General features: G+C 48.7%; 1 protein-coding gene across 4 annotated transcripts in view; it reads left to right on the top strand.

Moving 5' to 3' along the window:
- DNAJB6 (DnaJ heat shock protein family (Hsp40) member B6) overlaps positions 1-20,715 on the top strand; it is a 739,852-nt gene that overhangs the window by 278,473 nt on the left and 440,664 nt on the right. For all 4 annotated transcript variants that reach the window (XM_069647974.1, XM_069647976.1, XM_069647975.1 and 1 more), the window contains exon 6: positions 16,422-16,553. In XM_069647974.1, the coding sequence (XP_069504075.1) occupies positions 16,422-16,553 (132 nt within the window). The remainder of the gene's footprint in view (positions 1-16,421; positions 16,554-20,715) is intronic.

The following is a 20,715-nucleotide window of genomic DNA, read 5'->3' on the forward strand; positions in this document are numbered from 1 at the left end:
CTAAGAAAGGCAGATCAATTGTTTGTCTCCATAGCGCCAGGCAGAGAAGGCGACTGCATTTCTAAGATTGCCATCTCTAGGTGGATAATAGGTGTGCTATTCCCTATAAGAGAAAACACTGCCTTTTACGCCCAGGGCTCACTCCACTAGAGGCACAGGAGCCACTCTGGCTTTCATTGCAAATGTACCCTTAGACAGTATTTGCAAGGCAGATACATGATGCGCTGTACATTCACTCGGGACTACTGCATTGACACTCATTCCAAGACATATACATAAGTGGGACACGCGGTTCTAAGACATTTATTCACTCATGAACCTTCTCGCATCCCACCACCTCCTCCTTCCACTGCTCGCTAATCTATGCACAGCTTGTGATCTAAGCCGATTCCACAAGCCTCAGAAGGGATACATTACTCACCATAATCTTATTTCTGATGCTTGTATCTGCTTAAATTCACATGCGACCCACTCTTCCTCTGCTCTGAGAGAAGGCGCATGGATGCCTATGAGCTTGTCTGATATGTATCTGCTTGGATACAACTGTACTCGCACTACACCTCATGCTACCTCATGTCAGAAAAATAACATTCGAGTGAATTGTGTCCTCCAACTGATTCCTCATCTTAGATGTATTCCATCTAGCTTTAGCTGCTTCAGAAAAGAATTTCGACAGAGGGCTCTGTGCATAGAGTTCTATGGGAATAACTAAATATAACGAATATGTCCTCGTCATGGACGCTGACCACGACCCCTAGATCGGGGTTTCCAGAAGTGCAAGTCGTGTAGTACAAAAATGTTGATCACATACCTGCACCGAGAGTGTTTGTGGTGCCTCGGAGAGAAGGCCACGACATGGAGGCCTGTACGAAGTATCAGGCGATGACGGGGAAGGCCTTGCGAGAGAGGAGGGGAAAACCACAGGTAGGTCGTTGTTAGGCAGAATCCTGTGCAGTTCCCTTAGGGAGCACTACAGAAGGTTAAGACTACAGGTATGAGCAATAAATCCCCTTTGGTATCAGTCTGTACCACAAAGATTTAGTTGGTAGCTGTGGCTAAGCAGTCAGACCTATCTCAAGAGGGAGATGAGCAGTATTCAGGGTTTACACAATAGGGCTCTAATACTATGGCAGAAGGAAACACTGACCAAAGCTTTGTATTAAAAGGAATATATATATATTTCTCCAGCATGGGGTCTGGCATGGATTCACATGCTCATGAATATTCCCTGTCGTCAGGTTGGGAATCCTCGGTAAAGAAAAATCAGTATCCGTTTCGTTTCTGAACTGTCTTTCTTAGTAGTAACCAATCACTGATCTCTGGGTCATACTGCCCCCAGCCAATGACTGCCCTCTCCTTAAGCCCCTTTTACTGTGTTTTGCGATTTTTTTTTTTTTTTTTTTTTTTTCCCAAAGTGTTTAATCTCATTTCTTCGGTCAATCGAGCCTCCAGCTCCACCGTTTCTATTTCCGATCAACAGGGACCCGTTTCGGAATTTTCCACGCCCCTCAAGGGCAAAGTTTTCGTCGAGTTATGCTTCTGGGAGGATTCCAGAAGATCTGAGGCCTACCCTGTGGACATGGCCCAGGACAAGGGAAGCTCGATGCCCGGATCCAAGCTGTTCAGGAACTGCCCTGGATGCGGATTACAGAATTCTTTCAAGAAGGATGACCATTCGAGATGTCTGTGCCTTCACGAAGACAAGGCGCACGTGGAGAAGGACTGCATTTTGCAAGAATGTCGGAACGGACCATGAAGGATCGGCGTATGCCCTCACCAACTGGCTGGAAGGAAAGAGCCCAGCAGGTGAGAAGAAGAGGTCAGAGCGGTCTTCTAAGTCCTTTGAGGGCGCGCCGGCGACGGGGGCCCAACAGAAGGCAATGTACCGCGGGCACCGGTAGCGCCGAAGGGTCGGGCTCCTTGGCTGCCAGACAGGGCGCACTTTCACCGACGCCATCAACCATGACCCAGCGCTCTGGCTCGGAAGAGAAAATCCGAGAACCCGGGTAAGCTTCTGGAGAAGTCCCGGTCGATCTCGAAGGAGTCAGCCGAGGGGTATTGAGGCGGTGACCACCCAACCCCTTCAAGGTGAAGGCCTCAACCACGCCCAAGGTGGTGAAGGCCTTGATTCACCCGGCTAAGGCCTCTATCGAGGGAGTTCGGTGGCCCTGGCGAAGCCTGTGGAGGCGACCTCGGTGCCCCGAGTTTTCCTGCCACCGCGGAGGGAATCCTCTTTTCAGCCCATCGATAAGACCCCCGTGAAGACCCCGGTGGGAAAAGAGGGGAGGAGGGGGGTTCAGTGGCCATTACCGACACGGACACAGCCTCTGAGGAGGAGCTGGTTAGCTGGTTGAAGTTGTGAAGGGCCTCAACAAGAGGTTTGAGGAGGTCCGGTCCCACGGGAGGAATCCCGAGGAGGCAGATGAAGAGCGACGGTGGCACCGACGAGGCTCCCGTGCAGGAGGAGCAACCATTGTGCCCGTCGCAACCAGTGCCCGAGCCTCAAGGCAACTCGGCGGCCATTTTGTTGGTAATCCAAACCTTATGCACGGAGATAAGGACGAGGTTGCCTCTACCCCCAACGGACGACCCAGCAGAAACCGGCCTGTCGGGAAGCCCTCCAAACAAGCAGAGGAGAGTTCATCCCCTCTGCCCTTCCAGCCCTCGCAGCCAGCTCAGCCTTCATCTCCTTCCCCTGATCATAGGGAGGACACTGGAACAGATACGGCCATGACGGGGACGGATGACGACGGTGGTGACGACGGGATGGGCATTCCATCACCACCCCCTCGGGTCTCCCCGCCCGACGAAATTGGCTCCTTCCACGCCATGATTGCCAGGGCATCCGAGCTTTTCCAGCTCTGCCCAGAAGAACAGAAGGAAGGCAGGCTTCCTATATCAACGGTGCGAGGCCAAGAGGAAGGCAGTCCTCGCTGTGCCATTGCTTGATGACATCTGGGGTGAGGGACTTGCTCTCCTGAAGAACCAGTCCACGACACCTGCCAAGAGGGAACGGTACGAGAAGTACTGGGTTCCCGACTCCGCCCCTTTGTGCCTTAGGGCACAGCCGACCCCGGATTCAGTCGTCTCGGTGGTGGCTAAGAAGAAAGCGGCGGGGGCGACGACTTCAACTTCAACCTCCCTACCTGTCGGCAAGTGAAAGAAACTGGATGCCATGGGACGACTAGTCATCTCGTCTGCGGCGACGACAATTAAGGCGGCCAACGCCCTAGTGATTGTGGCCCGCTACCACAGGGAGTTGTGGTACAAGATCGCTCCCCTGCTTGACTTCCTACCGGACGACAAAAGAGCAGAGCCTTGGAGATCCTGCAGGAAGGTGAGGTGGCTTCGGACCACGCCATAATGGTGGCCACGGACATCGCTGACACCGGGTTCCGCCAGTTGGGCAGAGTTTTGGACATGCCCTTCGATGGGAACAACCTGTTTGGAAAAGGAGTGGATGAGTTACTTCAGGCCATCAAGGCCGACACTGAGTCGACTCGGGCCTTGGGAGTTTTGCAGCAACGACAGCCGCCCTTTCGGAACTCCAGAGGCAAGCAAGGTGCCTCTAAAAATTCGGCGGTGGTTCCTCTACGTACCGCCAGGCAGCCCGTTCCTCGTCGTAAGAGGCCTACAGAGGGCGCGGCAAGTCGGGAGGATCTCGTCGCCAGGGAGGCCAGGGCGGCAAGGCCACCTCCAAGCAGGACTGAACCGGCCGTAGTGTCGGGCCCCCACCTGAGCACCCCGGTGGGAGGCCGGCTGGCGAAGTTCGTCAGCGTGTGGGAGTCCATCTCCACCGATTGTTGGGTGCTGGATGCCCTGGCTTGGAAGGAAAATCGCATCCCTCAACTGCTGTTAGAAAGGCGATACTCAAGAAAGGTGCCATCAAGCTCGTCCCTAAAGAGGCTCTGGGGCTCCGGAGTATACTCAAGATACTTCCTCATCAGAAAGAACACAAGCGGTTGGCGCCCCATCCTGGACCTGCGCCTGTTAAATACATCCAGGCCCAGAAGTTCCGGATGTACGTGCTGGGACAGCTGGAGGAAGGCGACTTCCTATCGTCTCTGGACTTGGAGGATGCTTACTTCCACATCCCCATTCTAAAAGGACACCGAATGTTTCTCAGATTCTTAGTCCAAGGACGGCACTACCAATTCAAGGCCCTGCCATTCGGATTGAAGTCGGTGCCCAGGGTATTTACTAAGTGCCTAGCACCAGTGGCGGCTGCGCCTGCAGGGGATCCACGTTTATCCCTACCTGGATGATAGGCTTGTTAGGCAGAAACCTGTGCAGTTCCCTTAGGGACCACTGCAAAAGATTTAGGACTACAGGTGGTTGGCAGTAAACCCAATTGATAGCAGTCTGTACCACCCAGATTTACCTGGTAGCTGTGGCTGAGCAGTCAGACTTCTCTCAAGATGAGTAAGGCAGTATATAGAGTATACACAATAGGTACAGAGATACAGTAGCACAAGCAAACACTGACCAGAGCTTTGGTGTAAATGTATATAATTATTTATTTAAAGACACACTTGTAAATTACACTAGCACAAAAAGAGGTAAGTAAATTCAACACACAGTCACTATTATATATATATATATATATACAACCCTGATTACTTATTAGTCAAGTCTTAGTGAGAAACACCACTTATTTTCAGACAGAGGTGAGCGCTTAACCTAAGATGGCACTCTAATAAGTTATAGAAAAAGGGAGGGAAAAGGCAAAGTTATGAAAACACACAATTTCAATACTTTTCAAAGAACCACAGTGAGGCAGGTTATGCAAAGTCTACTGGAGAGCAAGGGAGTTCAAATGCCAGGCCCACTCTTGGAGAGATCAAGCAAAATGTGTCCAGGATCACACAGTGGGGTTATGCCCAAAGAGTCTTTGTAGATAGTTCATAAAAGATTGACATCAAGTCAGGAAAAGTTAGTTAATAGGCCCCAGGCTAACCCAGGTTAGAAAGTCGAGGCTTTACTGTCACCCCGAACGATCTGTCGCAAGGGAAGCCAGGCGGGACACAGTACCTGAAATGGGAAGAACGCTCCAGCAGGGGCAGTTGTTCCTGGCAGCGGGTGCAAGTCAGTGTTTCGTCCAGAGGAAGAGGAGGTCTCGACGTGGAGGAAAGATGAAGGTCGCTGCACCGCCAGGGAAGAAACCAGCCGCAGTGTTTTCTGGTTACAAGGTACTACCCTTTTCTTCGCAGTAGTGGTAAACCGTGGTGTTCCGGTTGCTGGGGTGCTTGGCACAGGCAAGGCGGCCACGAGATGGTCCAGGAAGGCGAAAAGACGGGCAAACTGGTTATCCCCACCAGTCAAAGGAAGAAGACTCTCCGGACTGGAGATCTCCTCTGTCGTCGGGGAAAGTGGTGAGACGGTTCAGCAGGGCTCCACCGGTGGTGTCGTCGTTGCAGGTCGGCTTGGCTTCTCCCTCCTCGGATTCTTTAGGTCCTGTGGCGACCTCTGAAGTTCCAGTCCCCAAAGCCTTGCTTTTATGCAGAAAACCCCCATTCATTCAGCCTAGCTGTCACTCAAACATGCTAAGTGGTGAGCCGGGCGGCTCCCCACTTGGGCCAATCACACAAGAGTGCGACTTGAGTTGCCGAGGCCACTCAGTCCAGGGTGCCTAAACCCCTCCCACACCCCCTGTGGTACCCAGACAGAGAGGCGCCACTTTTGGAGGCTTCTGTGGAGAAGCCCGCCAAAAAGTGGAACCAAGGGCTCGACTTGGGTTGGAGTCACAGAAGCGAACACAAACGCCAGTTTGGAACCAAGTTTTGGCAAAAAATACCAACTAGTGAATTTATATTAATTTAATAAACCGGCGATATGTTCGAGGCTATTTTAAAAAGTGGTAGCCTCGAACAATGGGAAATTCCTATAGGGATATATTTGCGGTCGAATATAAAAAGTAGTATCCACGGCCACCAGCCAAAACTCGGTCGGGGGGGTACTGGACAGTGCCCCCTCGAATAACAGACCCCGAGGCAATCGAATTGCCCCGACCAGTACGTCCACAATATGATGATTTGTACTGGTTCTGTTCACAGTTAGACTAGTAAAGCCAATGGTGACTTTACATGCCCTGGGAGACAGTAGTCAGTCCCAGGGTATGGAGTCTGTTTGAGGGTCGCTACGACACCCCTGGGTTACTGCACGGGGGGTGCTGTGTAACCCACACAAAAAAACACATGAAACCCTATGGGGTAAAGGACCCCATAGAACACATACAAAGTCAAAGGAACACCTCAAATCATGTCTAAGAGTGGGAGGAAAAGAGTCTCGATCTTAGCAGGAGAAAAAAAATAAACCCCAAAAATCCAGCAAAGCTGCTGGGGGACTCACTAGGTTTGGGAAATTAGCCTTTACAGAGAATTCTCCCTAACACGGCTCATCCGAGCAAGGACAAGGGAGCTCGCCGTCGGCGCACACAACGAAGACCGTCAAACTGCTCACGGATCTGGGATTCTCCAACGTCCCAAAATCCCACGTGGTTCCGTCACCGGTCGCACTGTTTCTGAGACCCAAGCTCGATACAGTGGCGGGGTTGGCTTCTCAGTCGGAGGAAAGGACGAAGCCCATCCTGGGCAAGGTGCAGCGCCTGCTGGCCACGGACGTGGCCAGGGTGAGGTCCATCAAGTCCCTTCTCTGTATGATGTCCTCTCGCATCTACATGGTGCGACTATGCAGGCTGCGGATGCGACCTCTACAGGAATTCCTCGACGCCCGTTGGATGCAAGCGGCGGGCAGCTTCGAAGACAAGATCCCGCTCAACGGGGTCTGCCGCCAAGCTATTCGGTGGTGGGACACCCACGTGCATCTCGCGGCCGGAACGGACTTTCAAACCCCAGCACACCAGGAGACGGCGATGACGGATGCCTCCCTGGAAGGATGGGGAGCGCACACCGGAGATCTTCACGTGAGAGGCCTTTGGCTCCCGGAGGAGAGGTCACTCCACATCAACATCCTGGAGCTCTGAGCAGTGTTCTGGGCCCTCAGGTCGTTTCTCCCATCCCTTAAGGGCAAAGTGCTGAGGATCTTCACCGACAACACCACCACGATGTTCTACATCCGGAAGCAGGGAGGAACCAGGTCCCCGGCCCTATCCAGGGATGCCCAGGATCTGTGGCATTGGGCCGTTGCCCAGGAGATGTTTCTGGTGCCCTTCCACCTAGCAGGGATAAAGAACACCATCGCCGACTCGCTCAGTAGGGAGCTGCGCTCGTGCCACGAGTGGGAACTGCGTCAGGACCAAGTGGATTGGCTTTTCCGACGATGGGGCAAACTCCAGATGGACCTGTTCGCGACGGCGGCGAACTCAAAGTGCCAGAGGTTCGCCAGCAGGTTTCCCCAGCCGAGGAGCATGGGCAATGCTTTCTCGTTCCCCTGGGACGGCCTGTTCCTGTATGCGTTCCCTCCGTTGCTGCCGCGACTCGTCAACTAGCTCAAGAGGTCCCAGTGCAGGATGATCCTCGTTGCACTGGCGTGGCCGAGACCGATCTGGTTCCCGGACCTTCTGGACTTGTCAGCGTTCCCCCCTCAGTCAAACTACCGACAGACGCAGATCTTCTCTCCAGAGAAGAGGCGCCATCCTCCATCACGACCCGGGGTCGCTCAACTTGCAGGCCTGGCTCCTGCGGCACTAGCGTTTGGAGGGTATGATATCCCGGCAGACTGCAAGGAGGTACTTGCAGAGGCAGGGCGTCCTCAACTCTCAAGTGCTATGGACACAAATGGAAGAGGTTCTCTGTCTGGTGCCGTGCACAGAAGATTAACCCTCTGCGAATTACGGCCCCTCAAGTGTTGTCGTACCTGCTGTTGCACCAGAAATACGGAACGATCATCTCTGTGGTCTCATCGCCTAGTGAAGGAGTTTATGAATGTTCCGTTCATTCCCGCCGGTGAAGGCTTCAGCGTGGGAGCTCAACTTGGTGCTGACCAGGCTCATGGGGCCGCCATTTGAGCCTCTGCATTCGGCGCCGTTGAAGTTCCTGTCGTGGAAAACAGCATTTCTTGTGGCCATCACCTCTGCACGACGAGTGGGAGGGATCCAGGCCCTATCCTGCAAGCCTCCATACTTGACTTTTCACGAGACGAGGGTGGTGCTGAGGACGCACCCCTCCTTCATGCCCAAGGTGCGATCGGACTTCCACCTCAATGAGCCCTTGGTGTTACCAGTTTTCTTCCCGTCGCCTTCGTCACCGGCCGAGAGGACTTTGTACTCGCTAGATGTAGCTAGAGTGCTGAACTTCTTCGTGGACCGCACAAAGAGTTTTCGGAAGACATCACAACTGTTGTGAACTTTGGACCTGTGATTCAAAGGAAGGCCCTCTTGAAGGCTTCCATTTCCAGATGTCTCTCCGGCTGCATCATGCACTGTCACCGGTTGGCAAACCGACCGCTGCCCGGCCGTCCGAGAGCCCATTCGACCAGAGCGATCGCTGCTACCACGGCATTCCTGTCTGGTGTGCCCCTGCTGGACATCTGCAGGGATGCTACGTGGAGGTCGACGCACACCTTCACAAGATTCTATTGCGTCGATCGGGACTCCAGGGAGGAGTCCAGGGTCGGCCAAGCAGTGCTGCGCAACCTGTTCGTCTCACAGTGGAGTGGTCATCCTGGCGGGAGACCCTCCAGCATATCAGGGCAGAGTGTGACATGGGTTGCTGAGGCAACCCTGTCCAGGGGCCCTACTCCCCCTCCCACACAATGGATCCACCCCAGACTCAGTGGCGCCGAAAGGAGGGCTTCTTGGCAGGAGCCCGCCAAAAGGACGAACAAAGGATCCCCGACCTGGGTTAGGAGTTTAGAGAAAGACACGAGAAAGAATTTATATAAAAGTTCTGGCAAATAAAACCTACCGGAGTAAAGTTAACGTAAAAATAAACCGGCGGTTTGTTAGAGGCTGTCAGTAAATGTGGTAGCCTCGAACAATGGGACAATCCCATAGGAAAATATTTGCGGTTGAATATTTTTGGTAGTAACCACTGCCACCAGCCAGAAACTTTTGAGAGAGGGACTGTACGGTACCTTCTCGAAAATGAACAGAAGGGAAACATTAACCCTTGTCAGTACCTCCATAGTAAGATGGGTTGTACTGGTTTTGTTCATAAAGATTGACTAGTAAAGTCAATTGGGACTTTACATTCCTGGGAGACAGTAGTCAGTCCCAGGGATGGAGTCTGTTTGGGGATCACTGCTCGGAGGGTGCTGTCTAACACATATGGATAAAGATGGTTCCTATGGAGGTGAGATAAACCCCATAGACATTAAACACAAAAAATAGCCTAGAACACACATAGCAAATATGCCTAAGAGTGGGAGAAAGAGTCTCTTAGCAGGAGGAAAAAACAAACCCTTCAAATCCAGCAAAGCTGCTGGGGGACTATATAGTTAAGAGAAATTAGCCATAGAATGAGAATTCGCCCTAACAGTCGTAAATCCGACCGCAAAGCCTCTGGCGTCGAGTTGATGTCCAGTGAGGAGGCATCTCCTCGACGCGAAAGGCATCGGTCCAGGTCCTGAAGCGATTCCCATCTCTCGTCGTCTTCGATGAAAAAATCAAAGAAACGACGCCACAGATCCCCCTTCACTTCGTTCTCGGGACGAATCCCCAAAAAGGATGAGATTTCCCACTAAACATTAGTCATCCGAAGAATGGGAAGCATTCAGGGTCAAAATGTTGGAGGAGTTTGAGAAAGAGAAGCCTTGGTCCGCGCCTTCCTCGGAACTCGGCTGGGAGCATCATCGCTCCGACACTCGCGCGCCCTCGAGCCCGGGTGATCGAAAGAGAAAGGATAGAGAACCTGGGACGCTGAGCGAGAAAAACAAGTAGAGTCGACCGCTCGAGGTCACTGACGCCGTCCGAGACCGAACACACCTCGAAGGGCAAGTCTTCGAAGAGCGCTTTGACGCCCTCGAAGCCGGTGCCGTCGACGTCGGGTATTACGTCGACACTATCAACTCCTTTATTGACGTCGACCACAAAGCCCTCGGTGCCGAAAGCTCCTGTTCGGCCGAATCAGCCAGAAAAAGGGAAAGAGAAGGCTACAAGACCTGTAGTGCCTTCAGGACCCATTAATACTCCTCCTCTACCTCTCGCAGAAAAGGTTTTCAAGCCTCTTCCTAGGAAGGAGTTTAAGTCCCGGACTTCAATTTTTGAGGAACAGGAGAAATCTGATGAGGAGAATGTATCCTTTGGGCTGGAATATGGCACCCCAAATGTCCCAGAATGTCTGATTTCAGAGGAAAGCAGGATGAGGGATTTGGTCGAATCACTACACAATGCAAGTGGTATTGATACATCTCCCGAGAATGACTTTGGTAGGCCAGAACCAGGAGAACATGCCAGTCCATCATACCGTCAGCTAATGACAAAGGTGATAGAATATTTAGGATGGGCCAGACCTCCAGCCCATTTCATCCAAGATGATCTAATAGACATATTGGATCATGGTCCTACTGAAGACCCAATACTACCTTTACACGTAGCCTTGCGAAATAGGCTGGCCAAAAACTGGGAGACTCTGGATTCTATTCTGCCAGTGAATAAGTCTCTCACTTCAAAATACCGCCCTGCCAGTAGCGAACCCGGCTATCTGTCTAAACATCCCACTCCCGAGAGTTTGGTCATACAGGCAGCCACATCTTCTAACAAACTGGCGTACCCTTCTATCCCTCCCGACAAGGACGATAGGCGCGTGGATGGCTGGGCACGGAAGGTATTTTCAGCAGGGAGTATGGTGTTTAATTCAGCCAACTCCACATGTGCCTTGGCAATGTTTTCGTACACTCTGTGGGAGTGCATTGTAATGGCGGCGGAGCACATACCAAAAGGAGACGAAAAGGAAGGGCTCCTAGCCATCGTTGGAGATGGGAGGAGGCTATGCAGAAATCCCTTGATTCTGGATTGACACTGTAGATAGTGAGCAGGTCCATGGGCACTAGCACGGTAATGTGCAGATTTGTGTTACGGAAGTCGGGCTTCGCACCAGACGTGCAGAACCATCTCCTGAACATGTCCTTTGACCAGTCTCACCTTTTTGGCAGCAAAGCTGATGAGAGCCTTGAGAGGTTCCAGACCTCAAAAGCAGCTGGCAAGTCTTTGGTAGCTGCTATTGGGCAACCTCAGCCTTTTCGTGCGCCAGGTCAATCTTGGAGGGGACAATCCTATCGTTACTACTTCTCATATGGAAAGGCGAGAGGAATGGGCAGTCAAAGGGGCCAGAGAAAGGCCAGTCAAAGGGGCCAGAGAAAGGCCACTCGCGGTGGACGAGGAAAACGTGCAAAGCCAGCTCCAGCTACAGCGCCTCTGCCGTCAGCGGCTGCAGCAACCGCCACAAAACCACTTTGAGGACTTGCATCACAAGACACCTGTAGGAGGCAGGCTGTCGCAACATCTGCAAGAATGGCGAGCCATTTCTTCAGATGTTTGGGCTCTAGAAATAATAGCCCAAGGTTACTGCCTTCCTTTTATAACACAACCTCAAAAAAATCCACCAAGGAGACACCCTTTGAAGTTTTCAGACCAGCTCCTACAGCAGGAAGTTCTAACCCTGCTGGAGAAAGGTGCTATAGAACCAGTACCTGCAGCGGAGAGGAACAAGGGATGGTACTCCCAGTATTTTTTTTATCCCAAAAAAGGACGGAGGACTGAGACCCATCCTGGACTTAAGAAACTTGAACAAGATCCCCAGGAAGGACAAGTTCAAGATGGTTACCCTTTCTCAGATCCTTCAAACCCTTCAACTCCAGGATTGGTTGGTGTCATTGGACCTCCAGGATGCTTATTTTCATGTGATGATTCATCTAAAGCGCAGAAAATACCCGAGGTTTGTAGTTGGCGACTCACACGATCAGTTTCGAGTCCTGCCATTCGGATTGACCTCCGCCCGAGGGTCTTCACCAAACTGATGGTAGTGGTGGCAGCGCACCTCAGGAGAGGGGGGATTCACATCTACCCCTACCTGCACGATTGGTTGATGAGAGCACGTTCTGCCGCACAAGCACTGGATCACCTGAAAGTCACCTGCCACTTACTCCACAGGCTGGGCTTCTATCCCAATTTCAAGAAGTCACAAATGACACCACCTCAACGGCTCCAATATATAGGAGCTGTATTAGACACATCCCTGGGAAAGAGCTCACCTCCCAGGTCGAGGGCTCAAGACATTCTTCAGATTGTTTTTAAATTCCAAAATGCCCAAAATCTTCAGACCTATGACTTCTCAAGGTTATTCAGCCTCATGGCATCCTGCGTCTTCCTTGTGCCGAAGGCACGTCTGAGGATGAGATCCCTTCAATGGGCTCTAAAGACTCAATGGTCCTAGTTCTCTGGTATAATGACGGATCTTCACCAGATTCCGAACAGGGTTCGACAAGACCTTCTATGGTGGACTTGTTCAGAGAATATCCTGAAAGAACTTTTTTGGCAACCATGGCCGGAGATCACAGTAGTGACTGACGCCTCACTCATGGGGTGGGGAGCCCATGCCAACGATCTGACAATCAGCGGTCGTTGGTCTCCATCGGAGTCCAAACTACACATCAACCTTTTAGAGCTGTGAGCAATCAGACTAGCGCTGAAAGCTTTCCTGCCGTCTGTCAGGGGAAAGAATGTCCTGATAATGACGGACAACACAGTGGCCATGCATTACCTAAACAAAAGAGGTGGTGTAGGGTCACTACCTATGTGCAGAGAGGCAATGCAGCTCTGTTATTGGGCAATTAAAGAAGGAATCTCTAACGGCAGTTCATCTGGCCGGGGAGGAGAATATGACGGCAGATGCTGTGAGCAGGCAGAGCACGGTGTCCCACGAATGGGAACTGGCTCAGGAAGTCATTCAAGAGATCTTTGCACTTTGGGGAAGCCCTCAAGTGGACATATTTGCGACCGGCATCAACCGTGCTCAAGGGAATTTGTCACGAGAGGAGCCCTGGGAGACGCGTTCATGATGGAGTGGAATTTCCCACTAGTGTACGCGTTCCCTCCGATTCCTGTCATTCCTCAGGTCATCAGGAGACAGACGCTTCGGAAGCCACATGATTCCAACTGCCCCGGATTGGGCCAGGAGAACGTGGTAACCGGACCTTCTAGACAGGTCCATCTGTCCCCCAGTACGTCTTCCTCAGAGAGAACCTTCTCTCACAAATGGAGGGTCTGGTTCTCCATCCAGAAGTCAAAACGCTCAACCTTCACGCTTGGTATCTGAAAGGCTGAGATACAAGGATTGGAACCTTCCAGTTGACGTAATGGAGGTGTTGCTTTCAGCAAGAAGGCCAGCAACAAAGTCTCTACCGTTGAGTTGGAAAATGTTTTGCAACTGGTGCAGAGAAAATGTCGATCCTTTTCTATGTTCTATTCCGGAACTACTGTCCTTCCTCATGTCCCTAGCACATAGAGGGCTAAATGTTGGAACCATTAAAGGTTATCTTGCGGCGCTTTCCATCTTCAAGCGCTCGTCGGAGGAATGCTCCTATTTCACAATTCCTTTGGTAGTGCAATTCTTAAAAGGACTCACTAATGTGTTTCCTCCTTACCCATTTCAAGTGCCAATTTGGGATCTCAATCTGGTCCTAAAATTCTTAATGTGTGCTCCTTTTGAGCCTTTGCACACTTATCCATTAAGATTACTGACATGGAAAACTGCTTTTCTAGTTGCTTTAACATCTGCAAGAAGAGTGATTGAATTGCAGGCACTGTCTTCTGGGCCACTCTATACTGTGTTCCATAAGGACAGAGTTGTGTTGAGGGTTAAACCCTCATTTTTACCTAAAGTGGTCTCTGATTTTAATTTAAGGCAGAAAATGTTTACCCGCATTCTATCCTCCCCCTCATCCTAGTAAGTCGGAGAAAAGATTACACAGGTTGGATCCAGAAAGAGCTTTAAGCTTTTACATCTCTAGGCTTTCCAAGCTTAGAGTGGACAATCAACTGTTTATTGGCTACACAGGAAAGAATTTGGGTCAATCGGTGACAAAGCAAACAATATCACAAAGGATTGTGCTTTGCATTTCAGAATGCTACAGATTGGCACAAAAAGACCCACCAGAGGGTCTAAGGGCTCATTCTACCAGAGGCATTGCCTCTTCGACAGCCCTACAAAGAGGTGTTCCTATAAAGTCCATTTGTGAAGCAGCAACTTGGTCTTCGCTGCATACTTTTTCAAAATTCTATAGCCTGGGTGCTTCCCAGTCTAAGGAGATGAATTTTGGTAAAGCAGTACTATATTCAGCCATCTAAGGGTATTGAAAAATCTAACCCCGCCTCCAGCGAAATTGTCCCTACTGCTTTGGGAGTCTATCTAAGATGAGTTTTTACGTTGGAGGACACAATCCACATGAAGAACAAGTTACTTACCCACTGGTAACGTTCTTTGGATTGGATGTTCCTCCAACGGATTCCTCATCGCCCTCCCAACCTAACCCTTTGTAGATTTTTCCGGGTTATTGCCACTTCAACTCTCGCAAGGCGAATACCTGTCTGCCGGCACAATCTACACAGTGAAAAATCAATAATGAAGGGGGGAAAACAGAACTGAGGCCAACGGACGCCGCGTGTGCTACTTATACACCCGATGACGTCAGCCTCGACTGAGTCCTTCGAGGGACCATCGACTCGACGACATAAACGCATGGCGCTTTCTGCCGAATTTTTTTTCCGAAGCAGCTAAAGCCGGATGGAATACATCTAAGATGAGGAATAAGTTGGAGGAACATCCAATCGAAAGAACGTTACCAGTTGGTTAGTAACTTGTTCATCTGAGGGACCTAGACGCGTGAGGGATAATGGGTACAGTGGCCGTCACACTAGGGATAGTATTACTGGCACGCCTGTCAACGTCCCTTTTTGAGTTTTGAAAACAACTGTAATACTCTGCAGCTTCTACTCAATATCGGCCTATGCACAGCATGTGAATCTTAGCAGATACAAGCATCAGAAATATGATTACGGTGAGTAATGTATCCCATATAGTTCTCACCCGCCAGCGCTGGACCACACTAATAAGTGAAAAAAATTACGGTTTATTAAACATAAGCAAGCATAAACTTCAACACCCTACTGGTAAGTAAAATCAATATAATACGTATGTACAACTATAGTTTAGTGGCACCCACAATGGGTTACATGCCACTTGGGATAAAACCCAGTTAACCATAGGAATATACCCTGTAAATGGCTGATGTTTATTTCATAACTTTGAGTAGTTTCACAGGGCTTTAAATCTCTACTTTAAAACAATGCTTATGAGGTACCCGCCTACTTTTTTATTTATTCGGTCTGTTACAGATAGGTTATTTTATTAAGCAGGTTTCTCTAAATATTCAGACGAAGGACCAACTGGGGCTGTTCAGCTAAGGAGGCGGTAGACTACCATTCCCCAGCCTCAAGAGGACTGAAGAGCTCTCATGACCCTGGTTCCACCCCGTTTGTCGTGGCATGGTAGATAGTTTTAAGTTAAGACTTGACTGTGAAACTGTTTGCACCTTTAGCCTTGCTTCTCAGAACCCATCAAAAGTTGGTTCTGAAAATCTCTTCATTCGTATGGGGACATAGGAATGTGTGCATGTTCTACACTTCAACCATCAATCCAGAGCCTATACTGGAGCCTTGATTAGCAGTGTTGATGGGGCCTCCAGGTGAGGTAGATGTTTAAATGTAGGTCTTTCTCACGCTCTTGCTCTCATACCCTTCCCCTGCGGGCACACACTGAGAGGCCAGACCTGGTGTCCGCTTACGTGAGAACATGTTTTTGTGGACTGATGGTCTGAATAGCTGCCTCCATCCTCAGCTTGCTTAAAGATTGAGGCGGTAGAATTCTAAGGGAAAGATGGTGTAATTGATCCTGCATCACTAGAATGTGTCTACTCTTTATTAAGGTCACAAATAATCTGATCTTGTGTTTAATTATTGAAATGAGTCTAACTTTTTAAAATGTTTGTCTGTGTAGTAATGTGACAGAATTGAACGTTTTGCAATGACGTGCATGTGTGGTAAAGGACTTCATGGATTCAAACCTAATACTTACGCAGCCCCAATTGATCACCTGCATCTAAATTCAATGTATACCATCTAAGCTAGTGATTACTGATAAAAATGCTGTAAGTGGTAATTCATAACTGTTTTGTCAGTTGTTGAACAGCACATGAGTTTGTCTGTAACGTGTTTTATGTGGGTGTCAAAGTAGGACAAATGGATTGTGCTAGTTTTTTTGAGAAGATGATTTTCTTTAAAAATCAAAAGTTTTGGTCCCCAGCCATGCCCTCCACTCCTCAACTCCAATACCTTGCCCACAATAGTATATGGTTACATTGAAATCTACAATTTCATGTCTTGTCTAGAGGTAGGAATGTGAAGTTACTAGCTTTAAGACGGCCTCTAAAATTGTCATTTGTGTAATATATTTTTCTGTTTATAGAGGACCCATTTGATGATTTCTTTGGGAACAGGAGAGGTCAGCGTGCAAACCGCAACAGAGCTGGAGGACAGTTTCTTTCTGCATTTGGTGGATTTCCTGCATTTGGTACTGGGTTTTCGCCTTTTGACACGGGTATGGTTGGCCAATACTCTGTTATAAACTTGCAAAGAAAATGTTGATGCATACCACATAATGACACTGCTTTGACTGCATTTAGAAATGTGTTTGCACCACACTTAAATGGAAGTGTTTATGGGGATCAATGAGTTTGGTAAATGTTCAGTGGATTTTATTACACCTAAACCAGTTAGGCTGGATGGGCCGATGTGGAGAAAGGGGTGAGCCATTTTGGTAGGCAATATTTTATGATGCAGGGCTCGAAATTAGGATTCAATGAGCAGGAGCTAAAACCAGCTCTTCGGTGTCGGGCAACACCCAGTAGGCAGTAGCTACCTCTGGGGAACCTGGAGGAGTTTACCTAGCATACTGCAAATTTAATTTCATGAGACAATTTAACTTTTTGCTTATTTGGTATGATCCATTATGCTTTAGTGTACTAAATGTGTCATAATATGTCATCATGAACATTATCATAATGTAGAAATCCTAAAATAAATGTGTACATTCCGTCTACATGTAATTGTGTATTACATTCCTGTCTACATGTAATTGTGATTTACATGTTGTGGACTCCTTTAGGGCCCATGACCCCATGTTCCTTTGAATAGCCTTGACTGCTCTCCAAGCTTTTCCCTGACTTGGTGTTAGCTAACCTCTTAGCTCTCTGTTTGAGTATGACCTTCTAAAATCTGTCCACCAGGCCAAATTTGAGAAATCAATCTTAACATGCATACAGAGGGTTGTTTAGCTGGTAAGCCAACACGTTTCAGGAATGGAAAATTGCCTCAGACATTTTCAGCAGAGAAGACCAATAGAAGAACAAGTGGCCAACCCAGCACAGAGGTACTCAAACAGATATTCAGTAGGCAGTGAACTCCAGATCTAGACTTGATTGAGTCAGTTATAAATTCAAAATGCTGCACCTTCCCGTTGAGATTATTAAAACCAGGGTTACTCAAGAACGCCCCCATTGGCTACCATGTTCATGGATATATGGTACTTAACCTCTTTCAGGAAGATGCTACAGTAAAACTGGTCACGTCAAATGTGGTACCTTAGGCTGATACAAATTGTAGTAGAGCCCCCATTGAAGCTGCATTCAACTCACAAGTGTCTCTCAAGCTGCATCAAATGACCCACCCAAATCCACAATCTATGAACTTGGCAGCTTGGCTTGTAAAGTCCTGGTTTTGGGCTACCCCCTACATTTACAGACATACTGAGGGAAGCACGCAAATCAAATTAACTAATATGCTACACTTTGCGATCTAGTGTGAAAAACACTCAATCCAATAAAGTGCATATGAGCAGATGACCACTCGTTCTGAATCTAGGTGGTACAGTAAGAATGTGACCACTCCCTTAAGATATACTTGTTTGTTCTAATGGCATATATCACATCGCGGCAGATCCCAGTGGACCAAGCCCTTGTGAAAAACTGGTTTATTAAACAAAATCCACTGTGGCGCCTAGATGGGACCTAAAGTATTGTTTGTTTAATTTCTAAAATGCTTTACGCCAAAGCGCTGTACATAATTGAGATGGTAAAAATTAGGAAATTATGAACAATACAATCGCAAATATAGAACCGAGAAGACAACAAATTAACCATGAAGCTAGAAACGATAAGATGATCCAGTCAACTGTAAAAGTGCAGGTCTAGCAGCAGAATTAGACAGCCACAATAGAAATTTCAAATAAATAAAATACAAGAAGAGCAATTGAGCGTCGGAAAAGGTTGGAAGATGTAGTACATGGCATCAGAATAACAAAATCGGGAACCAGTGGAGGTCGATAAGGGAAGTCCAAGCAAACCGCAGTAGCTATGAAACGGAAAGCGGTACACCCACAAGGAGCACCTACAACCAAAACCAGTACCAGCACCACCAGTCCAGACCCACCGCCAGTCCCAGTGTGTCCGAAAAGTACATGGGCAGCTGCAAGCACACCCCAGTCCAAGCAAGCACTGCCATGCCCACGCCACCATTAAGTCCAAGCGGCAAGGTGGCACAGACAGCGCCTTCTACATTCAGAAAAGAGGGGTGTGGGGGGAGCTCACCAACTAGCAGAAAACATTGCCAGCCTGCCAGCAGTGGCAAGACAAAAGGCAGCCCCTGCAGCATGTATATTTCTGCATATGCTTCCACCTTTTGAACCCATTCATGATTGGCCTCTTGAACATCTTTTCTGGGGCTTGTGAATTGGCTTAGATTCCCTTGCTTTTCTAAGTTTACTTTCTAGGGTTGGCTCGAAGTACAACATTCCACACAGTATGACACAATTCAATGTAGACAATCAACTATGAAAATAGTTATTTGTTATAGGCCTTATGAACATAGTGGAAAATGAATGTAACGTAGTATTATCGGACAACACTCTAATACAAATAAATTCCCCATATGTTCAAATATACATCAGATTTCTTAATTAGCATAGCAGGTTTGGATTTTAGGTACAGTAAATGATGGGAACCAGGTCACCAGACTATATCCTATATTAAGTCCAACCCTAAAATGAATTGGGCCTTGTGCCCAAAAGCTGTCAGGAGCCACACAATGTTAATCACCAGTATGATGTCTCTGTAGGTAGGATTCAATATGCTTGTGTTGGTGATAGTTTTAAAGTTCTACAACTATTTCACCAGAGTGCTCCTTTCTCAGACTCCATGCTAACCCAGGGGCAGGATAGCCAACCCAATTTTGATAACCAAAGGTGAGTTGAATGGAGATGGGGGACAAAGTGGCTGGTTCCCAACGATACCCTACGGATGACTTGGGTGTGAGTAGGCACACTGATGCTGGCTTACCCCCTGACTCAGATTTCCTCAGATAACTTTGTGCCTAGAATGGGGGCTTGATCTGCCATTTGTTTCAGGGAGCGGTGCCCAGGAGTTGCAGGTTTGAGGAGTCTTCCAGTTGAATGGAAATGCACACTGCAACACTTTTCGGAAAATAAATGCAGAATCCACTGATGCAGACCGCTACAGGACACTTCACAGGTTGGAGGCAGTTCCAGTGACTTGTCTCCGCACACAAGTTATGACAGGCATCCTTCCAGTCGTGGTCACAGCAGCTTCTCCAAGACAAGTCCCCTTGACGGTGTAAAGCTGAAATTCAGGGAGATGCTTGTGTCCATCCAAGTCCCAGACTTCAATTAGAATCCGAGATGATTCTGATGAAGTAGACCACAAGAGAGCTGGTCAGTCCACTGGGGCAGTCCAGGGACACTTCGAAAGGCTCTGAAGGGATGGATCATCAAGAAGGCGTCAAGACTAGTTGGTCCCACTAGTCCAAGGGCTGAAGGAACAATCTGGTCCTTCGAACATCGGGCAGAGGAGCAGGGCTTCACTGGGCAGGGCACAGCAAGGGATGCTGGGCCAATTCAGGAGTCGTCTTTGGATCTTCAGCAGGCTGCTGCTCTTAGAGGGATTCTTGGCTCCAATGTCGATCTGAAGAAATGGCTGCAGAGGTCCTTCTTAATCAAAATCTGAACTGGCAGCAAGTCCAAGCCCACCAATGGTAAGGATTTGCACCATTGAAGCACCCAGTAGTTGTCCAATTAGGGACAACTACTGGTTTCACAGTCGCCCGAGTAGCAAATTTTCCGGCACCAATGATGTTGACTGAAACTGGACTGGTTCAGGCCCCATCCTGGACTGCACACAAAGGCTCGCTAGCCTGCAAAAGCTGCCGATTTCCCAGGAAAGTGCATGACCTTAGAAGGACTTTCCTGACCCGAGGTGGGGGGGGGGGGAGTTTGAAGGCCAAACTATAATATGGCCAAAGAAAAAGCAAAAGTCTTGTGACCCAGACATTTTGGGGAACTAGCCACATTTAGTAGCCATACGTGGTAAACACACATGTACAATAACATGAAAATTGTAAAAAAAATAATTGCTGTCATCAGTTTGTCTTTAGGCACATATAAAAGTAACCAAAAATCCCAAGTGTAATAGACTATGTGGACACAAAAGTATGCCCACTGCATTGTTGTGTGCAATGTTAAAAAGTTACCAAAAAGGTTAAAAAATAAAGAGCAAAAGAGAAACATAGTTTTCCACTAGTAATAGTCTATAGGACTTATCAGTTTCCCCATAACACAATGAGCAAAAGATTTGGGGAGTGAATCTGAAGGGTTCACTTCCCTACAAAAAGACTCAGGACAGGTTCATAAA

Source organism: Ambystoma mexicanum, chromosome 2q (genome assembly GCF_040938575.1).
Source record: "Ambystoma mexicanum isolate Mex_15411 chromosome 2q, UKY_AmexF1_1, whole genome shotgun sequence".
NCBI classification, from domain to species: domain Eukaryota; kingdom Metazoa; phylum Chordata; class Amphibia; order Caudata; family Ambystomatidae; genus Ambystoma; species Ambystoma mexicanum.